The sequence below is a fragment of the Eumetopias jubatus genome, unplaced genomic scaffold, assembly GCF_037043125.1.
Source record: "Eumetopias jubatus isolate StellerSeaLion01/CBP00866 unplaced genomic scaffold, mEumJub1_p1.0 scaffold_4, whole genome shotgun sequence".
NCBI lineage: Eukaryota > Metazoa > Chordata > Mammalia > Carnivora > Otariidae > Eumetopias > Eumetopias jubatus.
The window spans coordinates 131,310,226-131,329,607 of NW_028274810.1; the positions used below are offsets into that span (position 1 = coordinate 131,310,226).

Here is a 19,382-nt window from a genome sequence, read left to right on the forward strand (position 1 = left end):
CTGTATATACACACACACACACACACACACACACACACACACACACCAACACACATAGAGAGAAGGCATACATATATATGTAATCATATTCTATGATCATGTTCCAGTTTTTATTTTTTTTGTAAACCTAAATATGAATGTGTATATATATTTATACATACATGCACATATATGTAGATTGTGTATATGACTAACATTATATGATAATGTTTTAAAATGAAAATGGAACATGAGTTTTCATCAGTGAAGTCCAACAAATATTTGAATAAATGCTCAATCCCCCTTATGAGTAAATAACTACTTAAAAATCATTAATATTGTCATTGTCTACCTGCTTGTTATCTAGAATGTGAAAAAATGGACATATTTTTGGTAGTAAATCTGATGACAAGCATCTGTCCAGTTGGAGATTTATGAATGCATTTAAAAATGTTTAGACAGTGTTTGAATCTGTTAGACCTAAAATCTGTAACTCAGACTGAAGGAAATAACGTTGGATACCATAGCTGGTCAAATTAAGGTAGCTACTGCTCAATCTCTATCTTAACAGAGCACAGAAAGGATCATGGGCTGTGTGCTCTGCTAATTCTAAAGAACAGATTTTATGATAAACTCTTAATTATCAACACATCTGAAAAAGCTGAGTACATAGTGCATTAGCACAGAGTTTCTCAAAGGTGCGGACCATGATGGTTACATTTAGATTTGTGTATGTTAGGTGACATGTTCTTTTAAACAATACCTAATAAATCAGTTGCCTGTAATACTTTGAAATGGACCTAATAGTTCAAGCTGAGAATTTCCATTGTGAGACAGAACATTACCCAGGATATTACAGTCCTTCAAGAAAATAACCCACAGTCAGCACTATCTTTATTTGTATGTATGTTTAGAATTTCAGATTTAATGGTCCTGAAGACTTTATACAAGAACCATGATCAATTCCTGGGATAAAATAAAGTTTAGTCATGATTTCTAGTTCATATCAGTTCATAGAAATCATTTCCCAGTTCTTACTCACTTTCTATTTTATGGGGAGGTTTGTCTTCCTTTAACATTTGGTAAGGGATATCTTCTTTTTGAAAGTGAATCAGGGAATCATAAATTGAAATTTTTCAGATATGACATGAGTTGTATTTTCTTCTACCACTTGAAAATGAAATGACCCCATATTCCCCTTAAGAAACCCAGTTACTCCAAGTGAGTAAACACTAATCAGATTATTTCAACTTTAAAAATACAAGATGAGTGGATTGAATGGCGAGTTCAGTTTATCTTATATTTTGTAGACTGTTCCTCTGTACTTAACTAAGGCTGAATATTATTTGCAGTTCCAGCTTCTAAAAGTTGACCAATCTGGTTATTCACCTGTAATTCTTTTTTTTGTCTTTGTCCCTCTGTTACTCTCTTCACCTGCTTTTCATTCCTCATTCTCCAGTGTCCGTAATCTCAAGTGCTGCATGTTAGAGGCCTTGATACCAGCAAGTGTATATTACAAAATGACTGACTTTATTAGATACCAGATCTATTGATCTATATTTAAATTAAACCACCTTCATTTACTCTTCTTCTGTGGTAATTTGTCCATAGGTGTTAGATTCCATAATTACCAAAAAAATACCTTTCAAAGTCTAATTGATTAGTATTTATGATCTACTCATTTACTTCCATGCTTTGTTTAGTCATTGAAGAAGAAACAGATTTCAGTGGTTAAGAAGTACACCTCAAAGGAGAGCTTTTCAAATGCTGGCAGAAATCTCTGGGAGTTTACATTTAGAAGAGAAAAGCATTGCTCAGATCTGACTTCACATATACTGTGGGCTAGTTTATTGTAAAAATAGAAATATAGAAGTTTTATCAGAGTAAGGTAATGATAGAGTAGCATCTTTGAGCTGATCTTTTTCTAGCATCTCGAAAAGCTCAGCCGTTTATGAACTTTGAAAATAATGTATTATCTCTGCTAATGAATGAAACACTACTGCTAAGGCCACTGTACATTGAAATATGGATGGAACTGAAATAAATACCTTTTTTTAGCACATGAAAATTCTGTTAAATAGGATAAGGAATAAAACAACTTTTCTCACAGAAATTTTAAGTCACTTGAATTAAGTACAATTTGGTCTTTTGTTAGGCAGCTTGTAGTTTTCTCTTGAAGCAAGGGATGATTTAGCTTTTCTGTCGAATTTCTTTGATTCATGTCCTCGTTGTCTAAAATGTTACATGAGACATACTGATTTTGTGTAAATATATCCCAAATATTTCATGGGACATACTAACACTAAAATATTTGTTTTTTTACACTGCCATTCAAGTCGTCATTTTGTGTTTATCTGGCAATCTTATGCTAGGGAGACCTATGAAAATGACATCTTTTTCCCTTAGGTAGCATGAGGAGAGTGTTTGCTATCCGTTTGGCAGGAGAATATAGAATTTAAATTAATGCAAAGCATATATTTGTATTAAGGAGAAGTTTGGCTAAATATAGCCAGAAGTTCTAGGAGTTTTTAAATAATGGAGGGTTTATTCAGAAAAGCCACTCAAAGTACACCGTCTATGAAATATATCTGTGTACTTCTTCTTAGTATTTCTTTGCTGCTTTATGATTCTACATACTAAATCCAGCATCCACAGAGCTGTGGTGGTTTATCCCTTTTGTGATTAAGTATATATTTACTATGGGATGTTCTCGGTGGAGAGTGGATACAGAGATGTGTGAACATTGATCTTGATGTTAAGGCAATTACAATATAACCGTAATCTAGGACATACACCAGATTTTAATAAAAGGCAATGTGGAAATAGTTCTCAGAAGAAAACAGAGATTTGGAGGAGCTCAGAGGGTGCGAGGCATACTTGGGTTGAATCATTTGGGAAGTCTGTATGGGTGAGAGTGTGGATCTTGGGAAATGCAAGGAAGATTCCTTGAACTTCTTTGAGGTTTTTATATGAATGCTGATAAAATGAAATTCATTTTGTAGGTCAGAGGCGAGTCCAAACTAATGTATTTTCACAGTGACTAAACTTGTATCCTTCTGTAATGTTTCTTATACTAGGAATTAAAATCATCTATTTTTATTTTTAGGGGACATGGCATTATGTTGAAGGTCTTCTCAGTAATTATTGAGAGAATGACACACATCAGAGAATACATGTACATCTTTCAGGGACTGACTCCTGAATCAGCTAGTAACATTGTATCAGCTACCAAACAACATCCATGAAAGAGGACCGTGGATAAGCACTTAATAACTGTGTCTTGTCCTCCATATTAGTCTATGTGAATTGACTTGTCTATGCTTCAGATTCTTATCCCATGAAGTAGGGATGGAATATGTACTTTGTGTGACTATTGAGGGATAATGTATATAAATGGCCTAGCACTCTAAATAGTGAAAGATGATCCCCACACAGTGTAATTAAAAAAAAAAAAGAAATTAATTCTTGTTTGGGGATTATGCTTGATAATGTTATAGTTGTAGTTTTAACTTCCAAAGCTGTTAGTGTTGACTCTCAGAGGTGGGATGAAGTTGTATGTGCTTTAAGAGGGAAGATGATGTTGCTCATCATAAAGAATTCATTTGAAAATGTTCTGTCAAGTGCTGACAGTTTGTTCCATACTAACTAATACCCATCTTGAAGTTCTTTCTGACCATGGCTTCATGATTCTTGCTATTTACGGTGTGGTCTGGGGACCAACAGCATCAGAATCATCTGGGATTTTATAAGAAATACCGAATGTTGGGTACCAGCCCAATCTTCCAGAATCAGAATCTGGATTTCAGCAAGATTCCCAGGTGATTCCTATGCATGTTAGAATTGGAGACACACTGCTCTGGATGTTAGTGTAGGTTATTAAAAAGTTTATGTGGCTCTAAGCTTTTGAAAGTAAAGTAATATCTTTTTAAAATATTTTCTATCATTTATTTAAGACATATTACAGGGAGAAAGAAGCCCTTCTGGTCTCTAGAGTCCTATGTAGCAAATTGCCTTTTCTGCTTCACCTGGCTGTGTTCAACGGCCTGAAAGATTGAGCACTTTAGCAGTTGACTGCTTAATTGTCAAGCTTTACTCTCTTTTCATTAATAGTTGTTACACCCAGAATCTTAAAATTCTGAATAACAGAGCTAGAAGGGCATTACCTGTGTTGCATTGGACCCTGTATTGCTAAGAAACTCAGCATGTTTTGCAGACCATTACTGTAGTTAGTGTTTTCTACTGTCAGATGATCCATTTCCCTTCCTCTCCCGTTTTCATTTTCCATATTGTCAGTGGTTTCACTCATTTCTATGAAGTTAAAAATTTGGGCTATCAAGGATCGAGAAAAGTAGAACATCCATCTGGAAGGTAGAAGCCCTGTGTTCCTGACTCGATGTAGCGTCAAGGGACAAGTCACCATTTCTCCATTGTACTTATCTGTAAAATGGGCTGTATCCTTCAGGGAAATGGGAGATCAGATATGTGTGAGCACTTTGAACTCTTCAAAAGGAAAGGTGTGTGAGTTGAGCTACTATTACAACTTTATTTTAATATCCTTCCTGTTAAAATGTGTTTTCTTTTCACTGTAAAACCTGGTTCTCACCGAGAACTTAGTTCTGCAGTTGGGTGGTGGTGGTGGGGAGGGTGGTGGTGGTGGTGGTTGTTTGCTATATATAATCATCCCCACCCATCTCTGATGGTTCTCCAGCACCCATGCCAGGGACGGTTTTGCCTGGAACAATCAGATCGGGAGCTCCTTTGTGGGGCAGATGAGAATAACTCTTGCTGAGATCTGCAAAGGAGTCAGGGGTTGTCCATTGGGATGACTTGGAATCAGAGAACCTAGAAGCCCCAGACAGCTGAGTGTGATAATTTGTGAGGAATTCAGTGCCTGGGCAAGGACCCAAGGCCTTTGTATTTTTAAGGAGACATACCAGTCAAGGCATGGGTAAGGGTTGCATGCGTTGTCTTTATTTGGTGGAGGGATAGGACGGCTCAAGGACATTTCTAGATTGCAGAATAAGTCAATATTGAAGGCACATAATCTGAATTACTGAGATATATTACTAGATATATCATGATTCTAAACCACCTTAATGAACACACTCAAGGCATCTCCACCTCCCAAGACTTTAATAAAATATAGGTAATGCCTTTTTCTATTTTTTGTGATTCAGAATCTTAAGATTCTGTGTCTATTAATGAAAAGAGTAAAGGTAGGCAATTAAGCAAAGTACTAAATTCCTCATTCTTTCAGGCTATTGAATGCCACTAGGCGAAGCAGAAAAGGCATAGAATATATTCTCCCTGTCAGTGTCTTAAAGCAAAGGGTCTTCTAGGAAATAAACTTACTTTTAAGAACGATGTCCATCATGGTTAAGGTACATAGGGAAATGGAAAAGGATGATAACAAAATGCTAGTTTGTAAGTTTAAACTCCTTTGCACAAAGACCATAGATTCACACAGAAGAGAGGGCTCTATTTAATTTTGGGATTTATACTCGTTGACCCTACTTATTTACTCACCTACTAAGGTGTTATTTACTTAATATTCACAAGAATCTATCAAGAGGCACTATTACTTTCATTTTGCAGATGAAGACATTGGGGCAAGTTTAGTAAATTATCTCAAGTCACACAGAGAGTAAAAGAGCCAAGATTGAAATTCAGGCATTCCCAGAGTCTACACTCTTAAATGCTCCAATAAGAACTGAGATCCCGCTGTTTTAAAATATTTTGTTGCAAGGTACCCTAGGAAATTGTATTTCTTCTCTTGTGCATTGGTACTCTCTCCTTCCTGTTGCCCTAGAATTGTCTTTATTTCTTGAAGTAGCTTCACTGTAATTCTGTAGAAGTTTTGGACTTTGGAATTTTTTATACTTTTTGAACTTTTGGTTTTGTATAAAGTACCAGTTTTGGTAGAAGGAGCAGTGGTAATTGATAGTCTTACTTTATTGGAAGGAACTCCCCTCAGAGATTTCAAACAGAGACCCCACCATGTCAAGGAAACCATAAATTTACTGCCGTAGTGGGCAGTGAACTCCTTAGAACTGTCTAGCGGTGAAGGTTGATCAGAGCTTGTGAAAGTGCTTCCTGAAGTTTGTTTGTTTAATTTACATGACTCAATAGATTATGTGGTATATCTTCAGGAGGGTATTTCCTGGGTATGTTTTGATCTTTAACCATTCTGATAAATTTGTTTTTCTCTGTATGATTGAACCTCTTAGACATAAACATTTTTTGGTACAATTTTGAAGTTAGGAGTTTATCTCCCATTGGAGATACTCAAATATAGTTTTGCTAGGAAGGCTCTTTATTTGAAGTTCCCATAGGTTCAAGGTCCTAGATTTTGAGTCTTTTGTCTTTTGTCTTTTGTGATCTGAATCCTCTATGGGGTTTTCTAGCCTTGACCTTGGGGCAAGATTCATTAACTCTTGGTTATAGACATCTTCTCAAGGGTTAAGCTTCTTTCACTTGAGAAAATTAATTTTAACATTACATTTTTATGGTCAGTTCATCATTAAATTATTCACCCTTGTTGTATTTACTTTTGCTTTATCTTTACTACTTAAACAGTGAAGAAAAATAGGAGAAAAGGTAGAAAACAACCTTCTGTAAAAATTAAAAGTTAAATATCCATATTTATTCAACCAAAGGTAAGCTGTTAATGATAAGAAGACAATTTTGTACTGCATTAAGTACACTCGACAAATACTGGCTGAGATTTTGTTACTTATCTTAATACCTTTGAATTTTGCTTCCTTAAAATATGAACATTCTTTTGGATTTTTCAGCCATCAGACAGGTCTCATAAGGGAATGAAGTTACTCAGTACAGAAACCGTTAAGGTCCCAAGTGACTGAAACATACATTTAACGATGCTACCTCTGCACCTATGACCTTGCATTTGCTTCCTTTAACCTCTGCAGGTATCTCTCTGCCTGCTTATCATGGTCTACAAAGCTCTAAGATGACCCCTCCAGCTTGTTGATTGACATGCTTCCTTTTATTTATTCCTCTAAAGCAACAATGGCCTCTGTTCAGTATTTCAGACTGGCTAGAATGTGCCTTCTTCCCCCTCCTCCTCCTCCAACAAGAATAGCTCCTTTTCATCCATTGGTTTTCTCTCCCTCAGAAAGGCTTTCCTGACTGCCCCACGCAGCCCATCAACCCCATTACCATCCCATCCATAAAAGTTCTTGGCACATACCACTCTTTATATTTATTTATAGTCTAATGTGAGGATCGTCCTTCCTGACTAGACTCTAAACACCAGGTGGACAAAGACTGGGTTTCTTCTACATACACCAATGTGACCCCAGGGCCTGGCAAAGTAATTTGTGATGATCATCTACAGTTATATATATATGCGCACATACGTGGTGGTAGCTTTAAGTAATAGCTCTCCAGACTTATTTTGTTACTTTAAGTTGGCAACGGATTGCATTAGTGAAGTAGCAAGTGTTTCCACATGGAGTTTATTTAGAGAGTCATGCAAAGTTTTTATAAGTATGCCTTATTCCAAGTCACTTGTGTACCTTCCCAGTACGTCTTTTAGGATACAGTGCCTCTGTTCTTCTTTGTTAATCAAATATTTGTCTTAATTTGACAGTGTTCCATCTTTAATAGCAGAGGATGCTATGAAATTCAACAATACGTTCTTTTTGTTTTATGCCTTTTAAAAAAGAAAACACCTGCATTCACACATTCTTTATGAATGAATATATCCAGTCAGCCCCTGTCGTGCTGCACACGCAGTAGACGCTCAGTTGTTGAATGTTCCTAAAGCCTCATGGATAGATGGAATTTGTCTTAAAAAATCTTGAGCTTCTGATACATCTTATTTACTAGATTAGATCAGTCAACTATATTTCATTGACTAAATTGATTTAAATTGTATGATAGAAAAGAACACTGTAATCGAGTAGAATTTAATACATGTAAACACTATATAAAGTAGCACTAGAGATGTATGTATATTTATAATGAAAAAAATGTCGATTTAGTTGAAATAAAGAGAAAGTGAAAAGTCCACTGATGAAATCAGTGTACAAATATATTTGTCTGTTAAATAATATAGAATTGATGAACAAAACAAGTCTTTCAATAATAAAACACAACAACTGAGTTTCACTGTGAATTGGCTGGAGTGTGGACACATTAGTGTGTATGTGTGTGTCTACCTGTTATGGTTGATCTAACAAAAGGGAATGTCACATTCTTTATATGGAACCAGAAATGCCAATTAATTACATTCTAACTTTTCGCTGTTGGGAATGGTGTATTTTGTCCTACCTATTACATTGCAGGAGATAAAATTCAGGTCCTTAAAGACTGGTTTTTCTTTTTTTATTTTTTTTATTATGTTAATCACCATACATTACATCATTAGTTTTTGATGTAATGTTCCATGATTCATTGTTTGCATATAACACCCAGTGCTCCATGCAGAACGTGCCCTCTTTAATACCCATCACCAGGCTAACCCATCCCCCCACCCCCCTCCCCTCTAGAACCCTCAGTTTGTTTCTCAGAGTCCATAGTCTCTCATGGTTCGTCTCCCCCTCCGATCCACCCCGCTTCATTCTTTCCTTCCTGCTATCTTCTTCTTCTTCTTCTTCTTTTTTTTTTTATTAACGTATAATGTATTATTTGTTTCAGAGGTACAGGTCTGTGATTCATCAGTCTTACACAATTCACAGCGCTCACCATAGCACATACCCTCCCCAATGTCTATCACCCAGCCACCCCATCCCTCCTACCCCCCTCCACTCCAGCAACCCTCAGTTTGTTTCCTGAGATTAAGAGTCTCTTATGGTTTGTCTCCCTCTCTAGTTTCATTTTTCCCTCCCTTCCCCTATGATCCTCTGTCTTGTTTCTCAGATTCCTCATATCAGTGAGATCATATGTTACTTGTCTTTCTCTGATTGACTTATTTTGCTCAGCCTAATACCCTCTAGTTCCATCCATGTCATTGCAAATGGCAAGATCTCATTCCTTTTGATGGCTGCATAATATTCCATTGTGTATATATACCACATCTTCTTTATCCATTCATCTGTCGATGGACATCTTGGCTCTTTCCACAGTTTGGCTATTGTGCACATTGCTGCTATAAACATCAGGGTGCATGTGCCCCTTCGGATCCCTACATTTGTATCTTTGGGGTAAGTACCCAGTAGTGCAATTGCTGGGTCGTAGGGAAGCTCTATTTTCAACTTTTTGAGGAACACACAAAAACAGACACACAGATCAGTGGAACAGAATAGAGAGCCCAGAAATGAACCCTCAACTCTGTGTCAGCTCATCTTCGACAAAGCGGGAAAGAATGTCCAATGGAAACAAGACAGTCTCTTCAACAAGACTGTTTTTTCTCCAAGCCCTTCCTAATGCTAGATTTCTAATGAGTGTTTTCTTCTGCAGGAGAGCTCACAGCTGCTACAAATGCCGTCAGTGCAGTTTCACAGCTGCTGATACTCAGTCACTACTGGAGCACTTCAACACTGTCCACTGCCAGGAGCAGGACGTCACTACAGCCAATGGTGAGGAGGACGGCCATGCTGTGTCCACCATCAAGGAGGAGCCCAAAATCGACCTCAAGGTCTATAGTCTGCTCAATCCAGACTCTAAAATGGGAGAGCCAGTTTCCGAGAGTGTGGTGAAGAGGGAGAAGGTGGAAGATAAAGATGGGCTAAAGGAGAAAGTTTGGACCGAGAGTTCAAGTGATGACCTTCGAAACATGACTTGGAGAGGGGCAGACATCCTGCGAGGCAGCCCATCCTATACTCAGGCGAGCCTGGGGCTTCTGACGCCCGTGTCCGGCACCCAAGAGCAGACCAAGACTCTAAGGGATAGCCCCAATGTCGAAGCTGCCCATCTGGCGCGACCTATTTATGGCTTGGCTGTGGAGACCAAGGGATTCCTGCAGGGGGTGCCAGCTGGCGGAGAGAAGTCGGGGACCCTCACCCAGCAGTATCCTGCATCGGGAGAAAACAAGTCCAAGGATGAATCCCAGTCCCTGTTACGGGTAGGAAGGTTTAATTTTTAAATAATTCACCTATCTTGAAGGGAAAACGGGAGGACACATATTCTCTAGATTTCGTATCATTTAGTCTTACCAACTGAAACTAAATGATCTGTCTCAGTCTGGGGATTTATACTCATAAGGCTGAAGTGGCAGAAAGTAGCTTGTGTGTGTGTGTGTGTGTGTGTGTGTGTGTGTGTGTGTGTGAACTCTACACATCCTTGATACAGTGGTAGGCAATCACTTGTTTGTCACTGCTCTTAGCTCAGATTGAATGTTGGTTAATCATTCCTGGTGATTATGCAAAACAGCAAGTCCACATTTGGAGAAGGGGGGTTCAGAATCCCAGAAGATTGCACATCTGTTACATTAAAATAGGTAAATGACTTTCAAATTTTAAGGTGGTGTGACACTGTATCTGGTTAACAAGGAAATTAGCAGAGATTTAAATCACTAGGAATGCAAAGCCCATGGTGAGAGGTTAATACGGAAATGTAGTTTTTTTTAGAACTGACGGTATAATTATGTACAAATGACAATGCTTGTTGTTGTTTAGTTACCAAAAAGAAGGGAAAAAATGAGATAGACCAAGTGTGAGTGGTGTGAAGAGCATCCAAAGTAGAGAAAGACCGGTGTGTTTTATATGATCAGGCTTTTGTAGGGAGAAGGACATAGCCCCATGTGGAAAAACAGAACCTCTGAGAACGATGAGATCCTTGCTCTCTCTCTTCATGCTCTGTAGCAGTGTCAAGAAATAGTTTAGATTTTGAAAATTTACGAACTCTCCATAAGTGATGCTTGCTTTTTGCCTAAGGCACCCCCACTTCGACATTTCACCTTGACTCCGAGAAAGTTTTGAGCTTTCTCCATGATTTTGAAGCTTTGTTGGTGCCTAGAAGGTAGGATCAGAAAGCAGCTAACCTTTACAAAAGGGCCAGTTAGGAAGGCGAGCACAGCCAGCCCAATGCTTTGACCTGCGGGTCAGAGACCACTGGGGTCTCTCTGGATGGATTCTGGAGAGAAAAATTTCTCTTTCCAGTGTCTGCGTGGCTTCTCTACTCTCATTTCCTGCAGATCCTCAGAAGCCTATCTGTGCTTCTCAGGTTTCTCTAGTGGAGTTGAGCAGTGCCTCTTAGAGGTGCACAGTTAATTATAAAAGCTGTTCCCTTTCCTGGCTGCAGTCAGGCCCTGGAGCTAAGAGAAGGGCTTGAATACAGAAGAGGCTGTGCCCCTTGTACTCCAAGAAACAAAGAATCCTTCCTGTAGGGAAGGCGCAAGTTGATTATAAGTAACTTTAAAAAGAAGAGAAATAGTTCTTGTGCCCTTCAAGGAGGGTGTCCAGTTCAGGGAGCTTCTTTCCAATACATATATATGGGGCTGCAGTTGTAAATGTTCATTATTTTCTTAGCATGTCAGGACTCCTCTGGTCTCAAGTGGCTCTTTGGTTTTTGGTTATAAGGGAGGGATGCTATGTCTTATGTTTTTAAATTTCATATCGTATCTTGACAGTGTGTTGTAATTGGGTGCCTTACATCCGTATCACTAGAGCTCCCCACCCATTTTTTTTTCCCATTTTAAAATAGTTTTCATCTGTGACATCTTCATTTGATACCAGGTTGTTTGATACCAGGTTGATACTAGCCTCTTTTACACTGTTTCTGCAATATTACCTTTTCTGCCACCATGTACATACACTGAGAATTTGGAACGGTCAATCATTTTTTATGTGGTTAAGTCCAAAACCTGAGCCTGAGAGTGTTACGTTTTTTGAGCAGACTGGGGATGATGATTCTTTTCTAAAAAGTTGTTTTCTTCAATTCTTCCACTTCCTTAATTCTCTGACTTCAGAGTTTCTGTTGCATCATTGCAACTGTTTCTTTAGTTCCTCCACATTAGCTGCTGAAGTATGAAATCTTCAACGAGGGACCGCTTCACCATGTTCTACAAGTAATCAAATTCCTAACCATGGGATTTGTGATCTTTTAAAGGCGATCATCTAAATTTCGAGAGATGACAAAATTTATATATATAAAGCCGTGGGTCATTCTTCCTTGACTTTTGTAAAATGTGACTTTAAAATTCATATTTTCATTGTATTTGAATATTGCTTTTGGGAATCACCGATTTTATTGGATATTTGGAATAGGAAGTGTAACTGATTTAATTTGTGCAGTATTTAGTGTATTAAGTGAATTAAAACTTTTTAACGTACACATATCTTAGCTGATCAGCTTTTTAAGGCATATAAGAGAAAGAGCAGAGCCCATTTTGAGTGTGAATTCGACAAGAATTCTACTTTGGTGATAGAAGTTGGTGTTGCTGAATTATCATAGCGAATTCTCAGTTCATTCCTCTGCCCTCAATAAGGAAAGACCCAGCAGAGTATCACTATCATATTTATTGAAGGTAAAAACACTGTGCTTTAATTTTATAGTTGTAGGGGTCTAGTTGTTAGTGAAGGTGTCCTATAAAAGTGTATAAATACACCATAAAAATATGCAAATACAATTTACATGTATTGAATGGAAATATAGGTGTCTGTAAATGTGTATATACAGAATATAGTATTCATATTTGAGTATAAATAGAATGGAACTTGAAATTATCTTGCTATTTGGCCTGTTTATTTAGAAATAGAAAGCACTTTGAAAAAAGGAAAATTGGTTTTAAAAGTCATTTTATTAAATAGTACATACAGTGTAGCCTTAATAAAGTGTACTTGTAAATACACTTATACATGTAGCTTCTAATATTAAAAGTAAAAACTTGACTATCAACTGACTACTATACAGATTGATAATGAGAATTATGAGAAATTTGTGCAGCAGAAAATGTTAATTTGAAATAGTGCAACCCTATGCTGGTTAATAGTGGAAACATTTTTAAAGAGCAGGCTCACGGTATTTAGGGCCATTCACAAGGCACACAATTATAGTTGCTTTCAGGATATTGGTCTTTCTGATACATGTTTTTAACTGGTTTCAGTTATGAAATTTTGCTGCACTCAAAGTGAGGAAAGAAATATAAGAATCATAGAGAAGAACTAAAATTTCAAAATATTTTCTCATTAGTTTTTTTCTTTTCTTTTTTTGTTTTACATAGGTGTTTGGCTTTTAGTTTTGTGTTCAATAGCAGATCATTTATGTATATTTTCACATAGCAAATGTTTTGTATTTTTCCTTTGTTACCAGTATGAAATTGATAGGTTACAAAACATTTTAAATTGTGTATGTGATCTGTGTGGACCACTGTGCTTTGAGGATAGCAAGGGGCACATTAACATAAGCTTTATCTTGTAAATTGCTTTATGAAAATTAGTTTTTTGTTGTGTATTAACTACCTAATATTTCTGTAAACTCATTGGGTTTTGTTTTGTTTTTTTTTTAAGATTTTATTTATTTGAGAGAGAGAGAGAATGAGAGATAGAGAGCACAAGAGGGAAGAGGGTCAGAGGGAGAAGCCGACTCCCTGCCGAGCAGGGAGCCCGATGCGGGACTCCATCCCGGGACTCCAGGATCATGACCTGAGCCGAAGGCAGTCGCTTTACCAACTGAGCCACCCAGGCGCCCGGGTTTTGTTTTCTTTTATGAGTAGGAAGAAACATTAAAAACTTTAGACTCTGCTAGAAATAGTCCCAAGTTTATATGAAAACTTTGTTACTCTTCTAAAACTTCTAGAAGGATTTTATAAACATGAATAAGTTCCTGAAAATGTTTTGAAAATACAGTGTTTTCATTTAAACTTAAGATTTGGCTCTGTGAAGAGGTTAACATATTTAACATTTTCTGTGCTAAAAGCAAAAATTAATTGGTTTTAATTATTCAACTTGATGTTCCTTTCTCATGTTAAACTAAACAGTGTGTAGGGTAGTCAGAACGTAGTACAATCACGTGCCTTTTTCTGGCCAGTTCCTTCTATGATGTATATTTACACAAAGGTATTTATTTATTCATTTTGTAGACAGACTCATACAAATGCAACTGTAGTAGTCTTATGATTTCCTGCATAAGAAATTCCAGATCTCATTCTTATAATTGATGTTTTTGATTGGGTTTTATAATTTAGAAAGCTATGTCTTTTAACAGATAACCACATTAATAGGAACAAAGCATCTGTCATTAAATTTCACAAAGATTTTGCCAATATCAAATGCACTATTTCATTTAATGAAATGCAGAAGTATAATTGGGTTTAGATGGTAACTGTGTAGGGGGAGTTTATGGCAAATCCACATCCAGGTAAACATCTGCGTGTCATAGATGACTCATCAGCTCTGATAACTCTAATTCTCCCATAGGTTCAGACACCCTAGTTATCAGTCCACTTTCTTCATGCATCTAGGGGAAAAATGATTTTAGATTCCAGTGTAAATTTATTTAGGGAAGTCTGTCCATTTCAACATGTACATTTTGCACCAGTTGGTTTTGGCAGAGACCTTCCGCCATGGGCCATGGGAGATGGGTTCCAAGTTCTGGGAGTTGAGTTCCAAGTTGAGCCACTGACTGTCAAAGGCAGGGCCTCCCAGGATCTCCGTTCATCCCACCCTTGGGATTAAAATGCCTGCCGTCCTCACAGAAGTGCTGTGCAGCTTAGTTAATTAATGTTTGTCAGGCCATTTGAGATCGTCAGATGCAGGGTTCTAGATAAGTGCAAAGTAGTATGATTATTTGTTCATTTTGTAAATGTGATATCAAGACAGCACAAAGTAGATGTTATTTCCCCTTGGCTTCAGTGGTGTTAAATTTATAGTTTAAAGATTGTTGATACCGGACAGTCTATTGAGATGCAAAAATGTTCTTTTGGGGACAGTCCATTGGCAGCCAAACAGACGTTCAAACAGGCGACAGTTTTGAATGCCTTTACAACCAGTGACAGAAGATCGCAGGAACTTTTTTAACTAAAGATGATTTCAAGGGAAAAGTCTGATGTTGGTTTTTTTCCTTCACATTCAATAAAAATAAAATCAGTTTTTCAGTGATCTGCGGGTAGTAGTGATGTAATAGAATGTTTATGTATATAACTTTTTCTAGTTCCATTTGAGTATTTATATATAGGTATACTTAATCCAAAGAGAACAGACTATACCTAGAAAAATGGGAAGGATACACCTTCGTAATCACTGGTTATGAAACTTGTAGTTTTTAGGGCACGTTGATAAATTCTTTCTTTAGGTAACTGTTGATATTTGATTTGTTGATATTTGAATAAAGTATACTATATCCAGAATTAATAATCTTTGTATATCTCTGTGCTTCTGCCTTGCATAGATGAATTTCTGTGGTCTACCTGTTAGAAAAGGATATGATTTAAATTCAGATGTAATATAGATTTATTTAAAAAATACAGTCCATTCATTGACTTAGTTAAGTGTAGCAGTGAACATGACTGTTTTGTTTTTATTAAATAAAATCTAGGTAGCTTGATTTTTTTTCTTTATTGGTTATTCATCTTTTATATAGGTATACCATTTTTGACAGGAGATCACAACTAAAGCCAATTTGATACATGTATGTTTGGTTTTACTGGCTTGACCAATGGGATTTTCTTTTATTCTAATTTCTTTTTTATAAGTCAGCTCCATTGGCTCAAGTATTTTTGGAAGCATTTCTTTTTTCCCTTTTTTGTAACCTAGACTTTTTGTGAAGTCTGGCATAGTTGCTGGCCCAGGTTTGTAAAGCAGGGGAAACAGATGTATCTTTTAGTGAATTGGGCTGTAAGTTTGTAGTTGCTGTGAAATGGTATCCTTCGGCACAGTATCTGTTAATTATTTCCTGTATAACTATCTTTTGCTTGGCTTCCTTTTCTCACAGACTACATGAGTCAGGAGATAACAGGGCCCCAAAAGGAACCCATTGTTGAATGTTCTTTCTTAGATGTTGGAAATGAAGAGTATATAGAAGGTGGCCCAAGTTTCAGGAGCAGCAGATGGAGAATGATTCAAAAGTGTGGCAGCCGTGGGCTACACACCCTTGATGTGAATCTAGTATTTTTCTGGCGAAGTCCGATCTAATGGACGGATTTAACAGAACTGTTGATTACCTAAAATGCCGGGAGATTTTTTTATTTTGGATTTTTGTATATTTTGTTATTTGATGCCAACAAAAAAGTAAATATTGCTTCCATTGTCATATTCTTTACCCTCTTTTTCCTTTGACTCTCTCAGGGAATTTTCATTAAGTATTTACACACGAAGACACTGGTTACTAGAATAGTCTACTGGTTAACTCAAGGAAGATTGGCAAGCAGGATACTGCTGCATCTAGTTGTGTTATGAGTTCAAGGAGATGCACATAATATCTGGGAAGTTTGAAGAATCTGTTTGTTTCATTTTGGTGAAGCAACATTCTCATTTATAGATGTTTGTAAGTAAGCATAATTTATAAATAGAATAAAACCAGGAATCTGACTTTATTTTGGGAAAAAAATCCACAATATTTATCTTAAGGCATATATATATATATTTTATGTTATTAGTGATTAGGAGTAAGGCAAAGGAATCATCCTTTTGTTTTTGTAAGTACAGGATGTTTGTGAGTGATAAATTGAGTGGTTGGTATCATTATTTACATCGGAATGATCAAATAGCTCCCACACAGAATTTTACACTTTAACATTCCTCTTTAAAAAGATAGTTTCTCAATTGAGAAGATTTACTTTTGGCATATTAATTATGAAAGCGATGAACCATTTTATACCCTGGAGATTTACCTATTTGTAACATCATGATTAGCCAGGGAAAGCAAAGGATATATGGATATATGTTTAAAAGGCAAGATGGACTTTATAGTTTTACTAACACTTAAAAAAAGATGAGTTGTGATTATAAGTCAAACTTTTATGAGAATTTGGATACATGGAAAGATTTTTAAAATAGATTTTTAATAAGCACAATATTTTGTTTGAGAAAAGTGATGAGATCCATGACTGTGGTTTATTGAATTCCATTTGCCTGTAGTGTTATATTTGTTATATTTTGTTTACATTTTGGTATTCAGGACTTATACTAAGTCATGAAAAAAAAAAAAGTCTTGGTGGAGAAATGTCCCATAAAGTAATCTGTTCTCAGGGAATCAACTTTAGGTGTTTAGTCAGTAATGCAGTGGACAGCGTGAGAGTACCTCCTAGCTGCCCAATTTGAATTCTGGATGTGGAAGACAAAACCTGGGGAAACTACGTTAGAACAACTGTACATGAAAGCATTCAAAAAACAGAGAATTTGGTTAGTTAGATGGATACTTCTAATTGATTGCCACGTAATTTAGTATTTTATTTTCCAGGATTAAAAATTTACGGCCTTTCCATTAGTTTATTATTGAATTAACAACTTTCATCCTCACCAAACCCTTTGAGGTTGAAGCTGTTATTATCCTTTTTATTTAGGTGAGGAAACTGAGGCAGAGAGATTAATTAATTTGCCCGAGGTCACACTGCTTTTAATGGCAGAGATGCAGTTCTGACGTGGGCACTTTGAGTGTGGTCCATACTCTCCACCATTGCACAGCCTCCTTTGACTCTCCATGATCTGTTAATAAATTCCTGGGGACTCTGCAGTTTCAGAATAATTTGTTCCATCTAAACATACACTCTCTGTGTGTTTTGTGTACAAAATGGAAAAATCACTCTTTGAAAACGATGCAAATGATAGATGCTTTTCAAAAAAGAAGTGTCTGTATAACCATACAGAACACTGAAGAAAATGAAAACCAGTCCTAAGTTCCAACCCATAAATACTTTTCTATTCCTATATAGGTTTCTAATTTATTTTTTATATGCATGCAAATATATATTGTATTCACATATAGGATCATTGCCTCACTCTTTTGTAACCTTCTCTTTTCCTTTAACAATATATTGTGGACATCTCTTCCATCAACAAATATAACTTACAGCATTTGGTTTACTGCCTCCATGTTGTGCCATGAAATAGTTACATCATAATGTGCTCAGTAGATCGCCTCCTGATAAACATTCAGGTAACTTCCAATGTTTAGCTCTAAAGAAACTTTGATGAACCTCCTGGTATATGTTATTTTATTGTTTTATCATTTCCTTAGGATAGTTTCTTATAATTACAGTTACTTAAATGAGAAAATACATGACTGATAACAAATAATGTTCAGAGGACTGGATTTTGACCCATCTTCTAAATGGGTCATTTTTAAAACAAAATAAATTCATTCATGAATAATATCCTAGAAATATTTAATTAAGGTTTAACTGTTAAGCTGCAAATTGACATATTTAGTGATGAATGCAGATAATTAAGGAAAAGGCAAATAATCTTTAAGAGCTATTTCTTACCATGTTTATGGTAGATAACAAATGACCAATAGCCAGGGCTGTGATTTTGTAGAGAAATTTATTTTCAAGCAGGACCCATTTTCTTAAGGAGAATTGAGTCATGGGCAGTCAACTCAGATAGGCTTGCCCTTTTCAGGGAAGAAATTGCTTTCTTTTTCCTTGTTTTCATTTTGTCCCATGGACAGTGTTCTATGCTTCACAATTTCTCAGCTCAGTTTTAAAGTTTTTATTTTCCTTGTGTGTGTAATAGATTTAGTGGTAATGGTGTGGGCTTCAAGGGAATATAACAGAGAAGAAGTTGGTTTTTTTCTTTAAAATATGGAATTTAATGATTTTCATTTCTGTGTTTTGCTGAAATATTTATATTGATTTGTTAGAAAGTACTTTTCTTTTATAGGATTTTCAGAATGTCAGCTAGAACATTCTTTCTTTATTATTTCTTAATAAAGTATTAAAAGGACAGGAGCACAAGAATACTTTCTCAACTAGCATTGAGGTTGTGCTTGTTATATGCCACAAATACAGAATTTCAGGCTATTCTTACCAGTTAATAACACTTAGAAAAACATGTATGATGTCATTTATATATATAACTTAAGTCAGACTCATGTATGGGAATTTGAAAATGTACAAATACTACATTTGAGAGAGCTGTTCTCTTAAAAATAATTATTTGGCTTTTTTCTAAAGACTCAGTATAGAACGTTAAAATTTCTTTCCGGGTACATTGAAAAATGAAAATACCTTCATTTACTTATAACTTTTCAGAAACGTATCTGTTTTGCAAAGTATGATACAATAGAAGCGAGGCTGGCCATATTTTAGGAAATACACTTGTTTGTTTTACCTCATTCTTTACCACCTGAAACTTTCTTGATCATTCAAGAAAATCTGTTTTAGCTGAGTTATATAACTTACTCAAAGACAGTTGGAGCTTTCTAAAATGTGGATTGTCTGGATAGGCAATCTATGGTCTATAGATTAATTATCCAGTTAATATGACTGTCAAAATTTTAGGATATATATATATATATATATATATTTTATATAATAGGTCTATAAAATACAGATGGTTTTT

The 19,382-nt window shown here is 36.2% G+C and overlaps 1 protein-coding gene across 6 annotated transcripts in view; it reads left to right on the top strand.

The window, feature by feature from the left end:
- The window catches only part of TRPS1 (transcriptional repressor GATA binding 1), a 251,064-nt gene that overhangs the window by 71,671 nt on the left and 160,011 nt on the right, over positions 1–19,382 (top strand). For all 6 annotated transcript variants that reach the window (XM_088022770.1, XM_028122510.2, XM_028122514.2 and 3 more), the window contains one exon: positions 9,403–10,006. In XM_088022770.1, the coding sequence (XP_087878896.1) occupies positions 9,403–10,006 (604 nt within the window). The remainder of the gene's footprint in view (positions 1–9,402; positions 10,007–19,382) is intronic.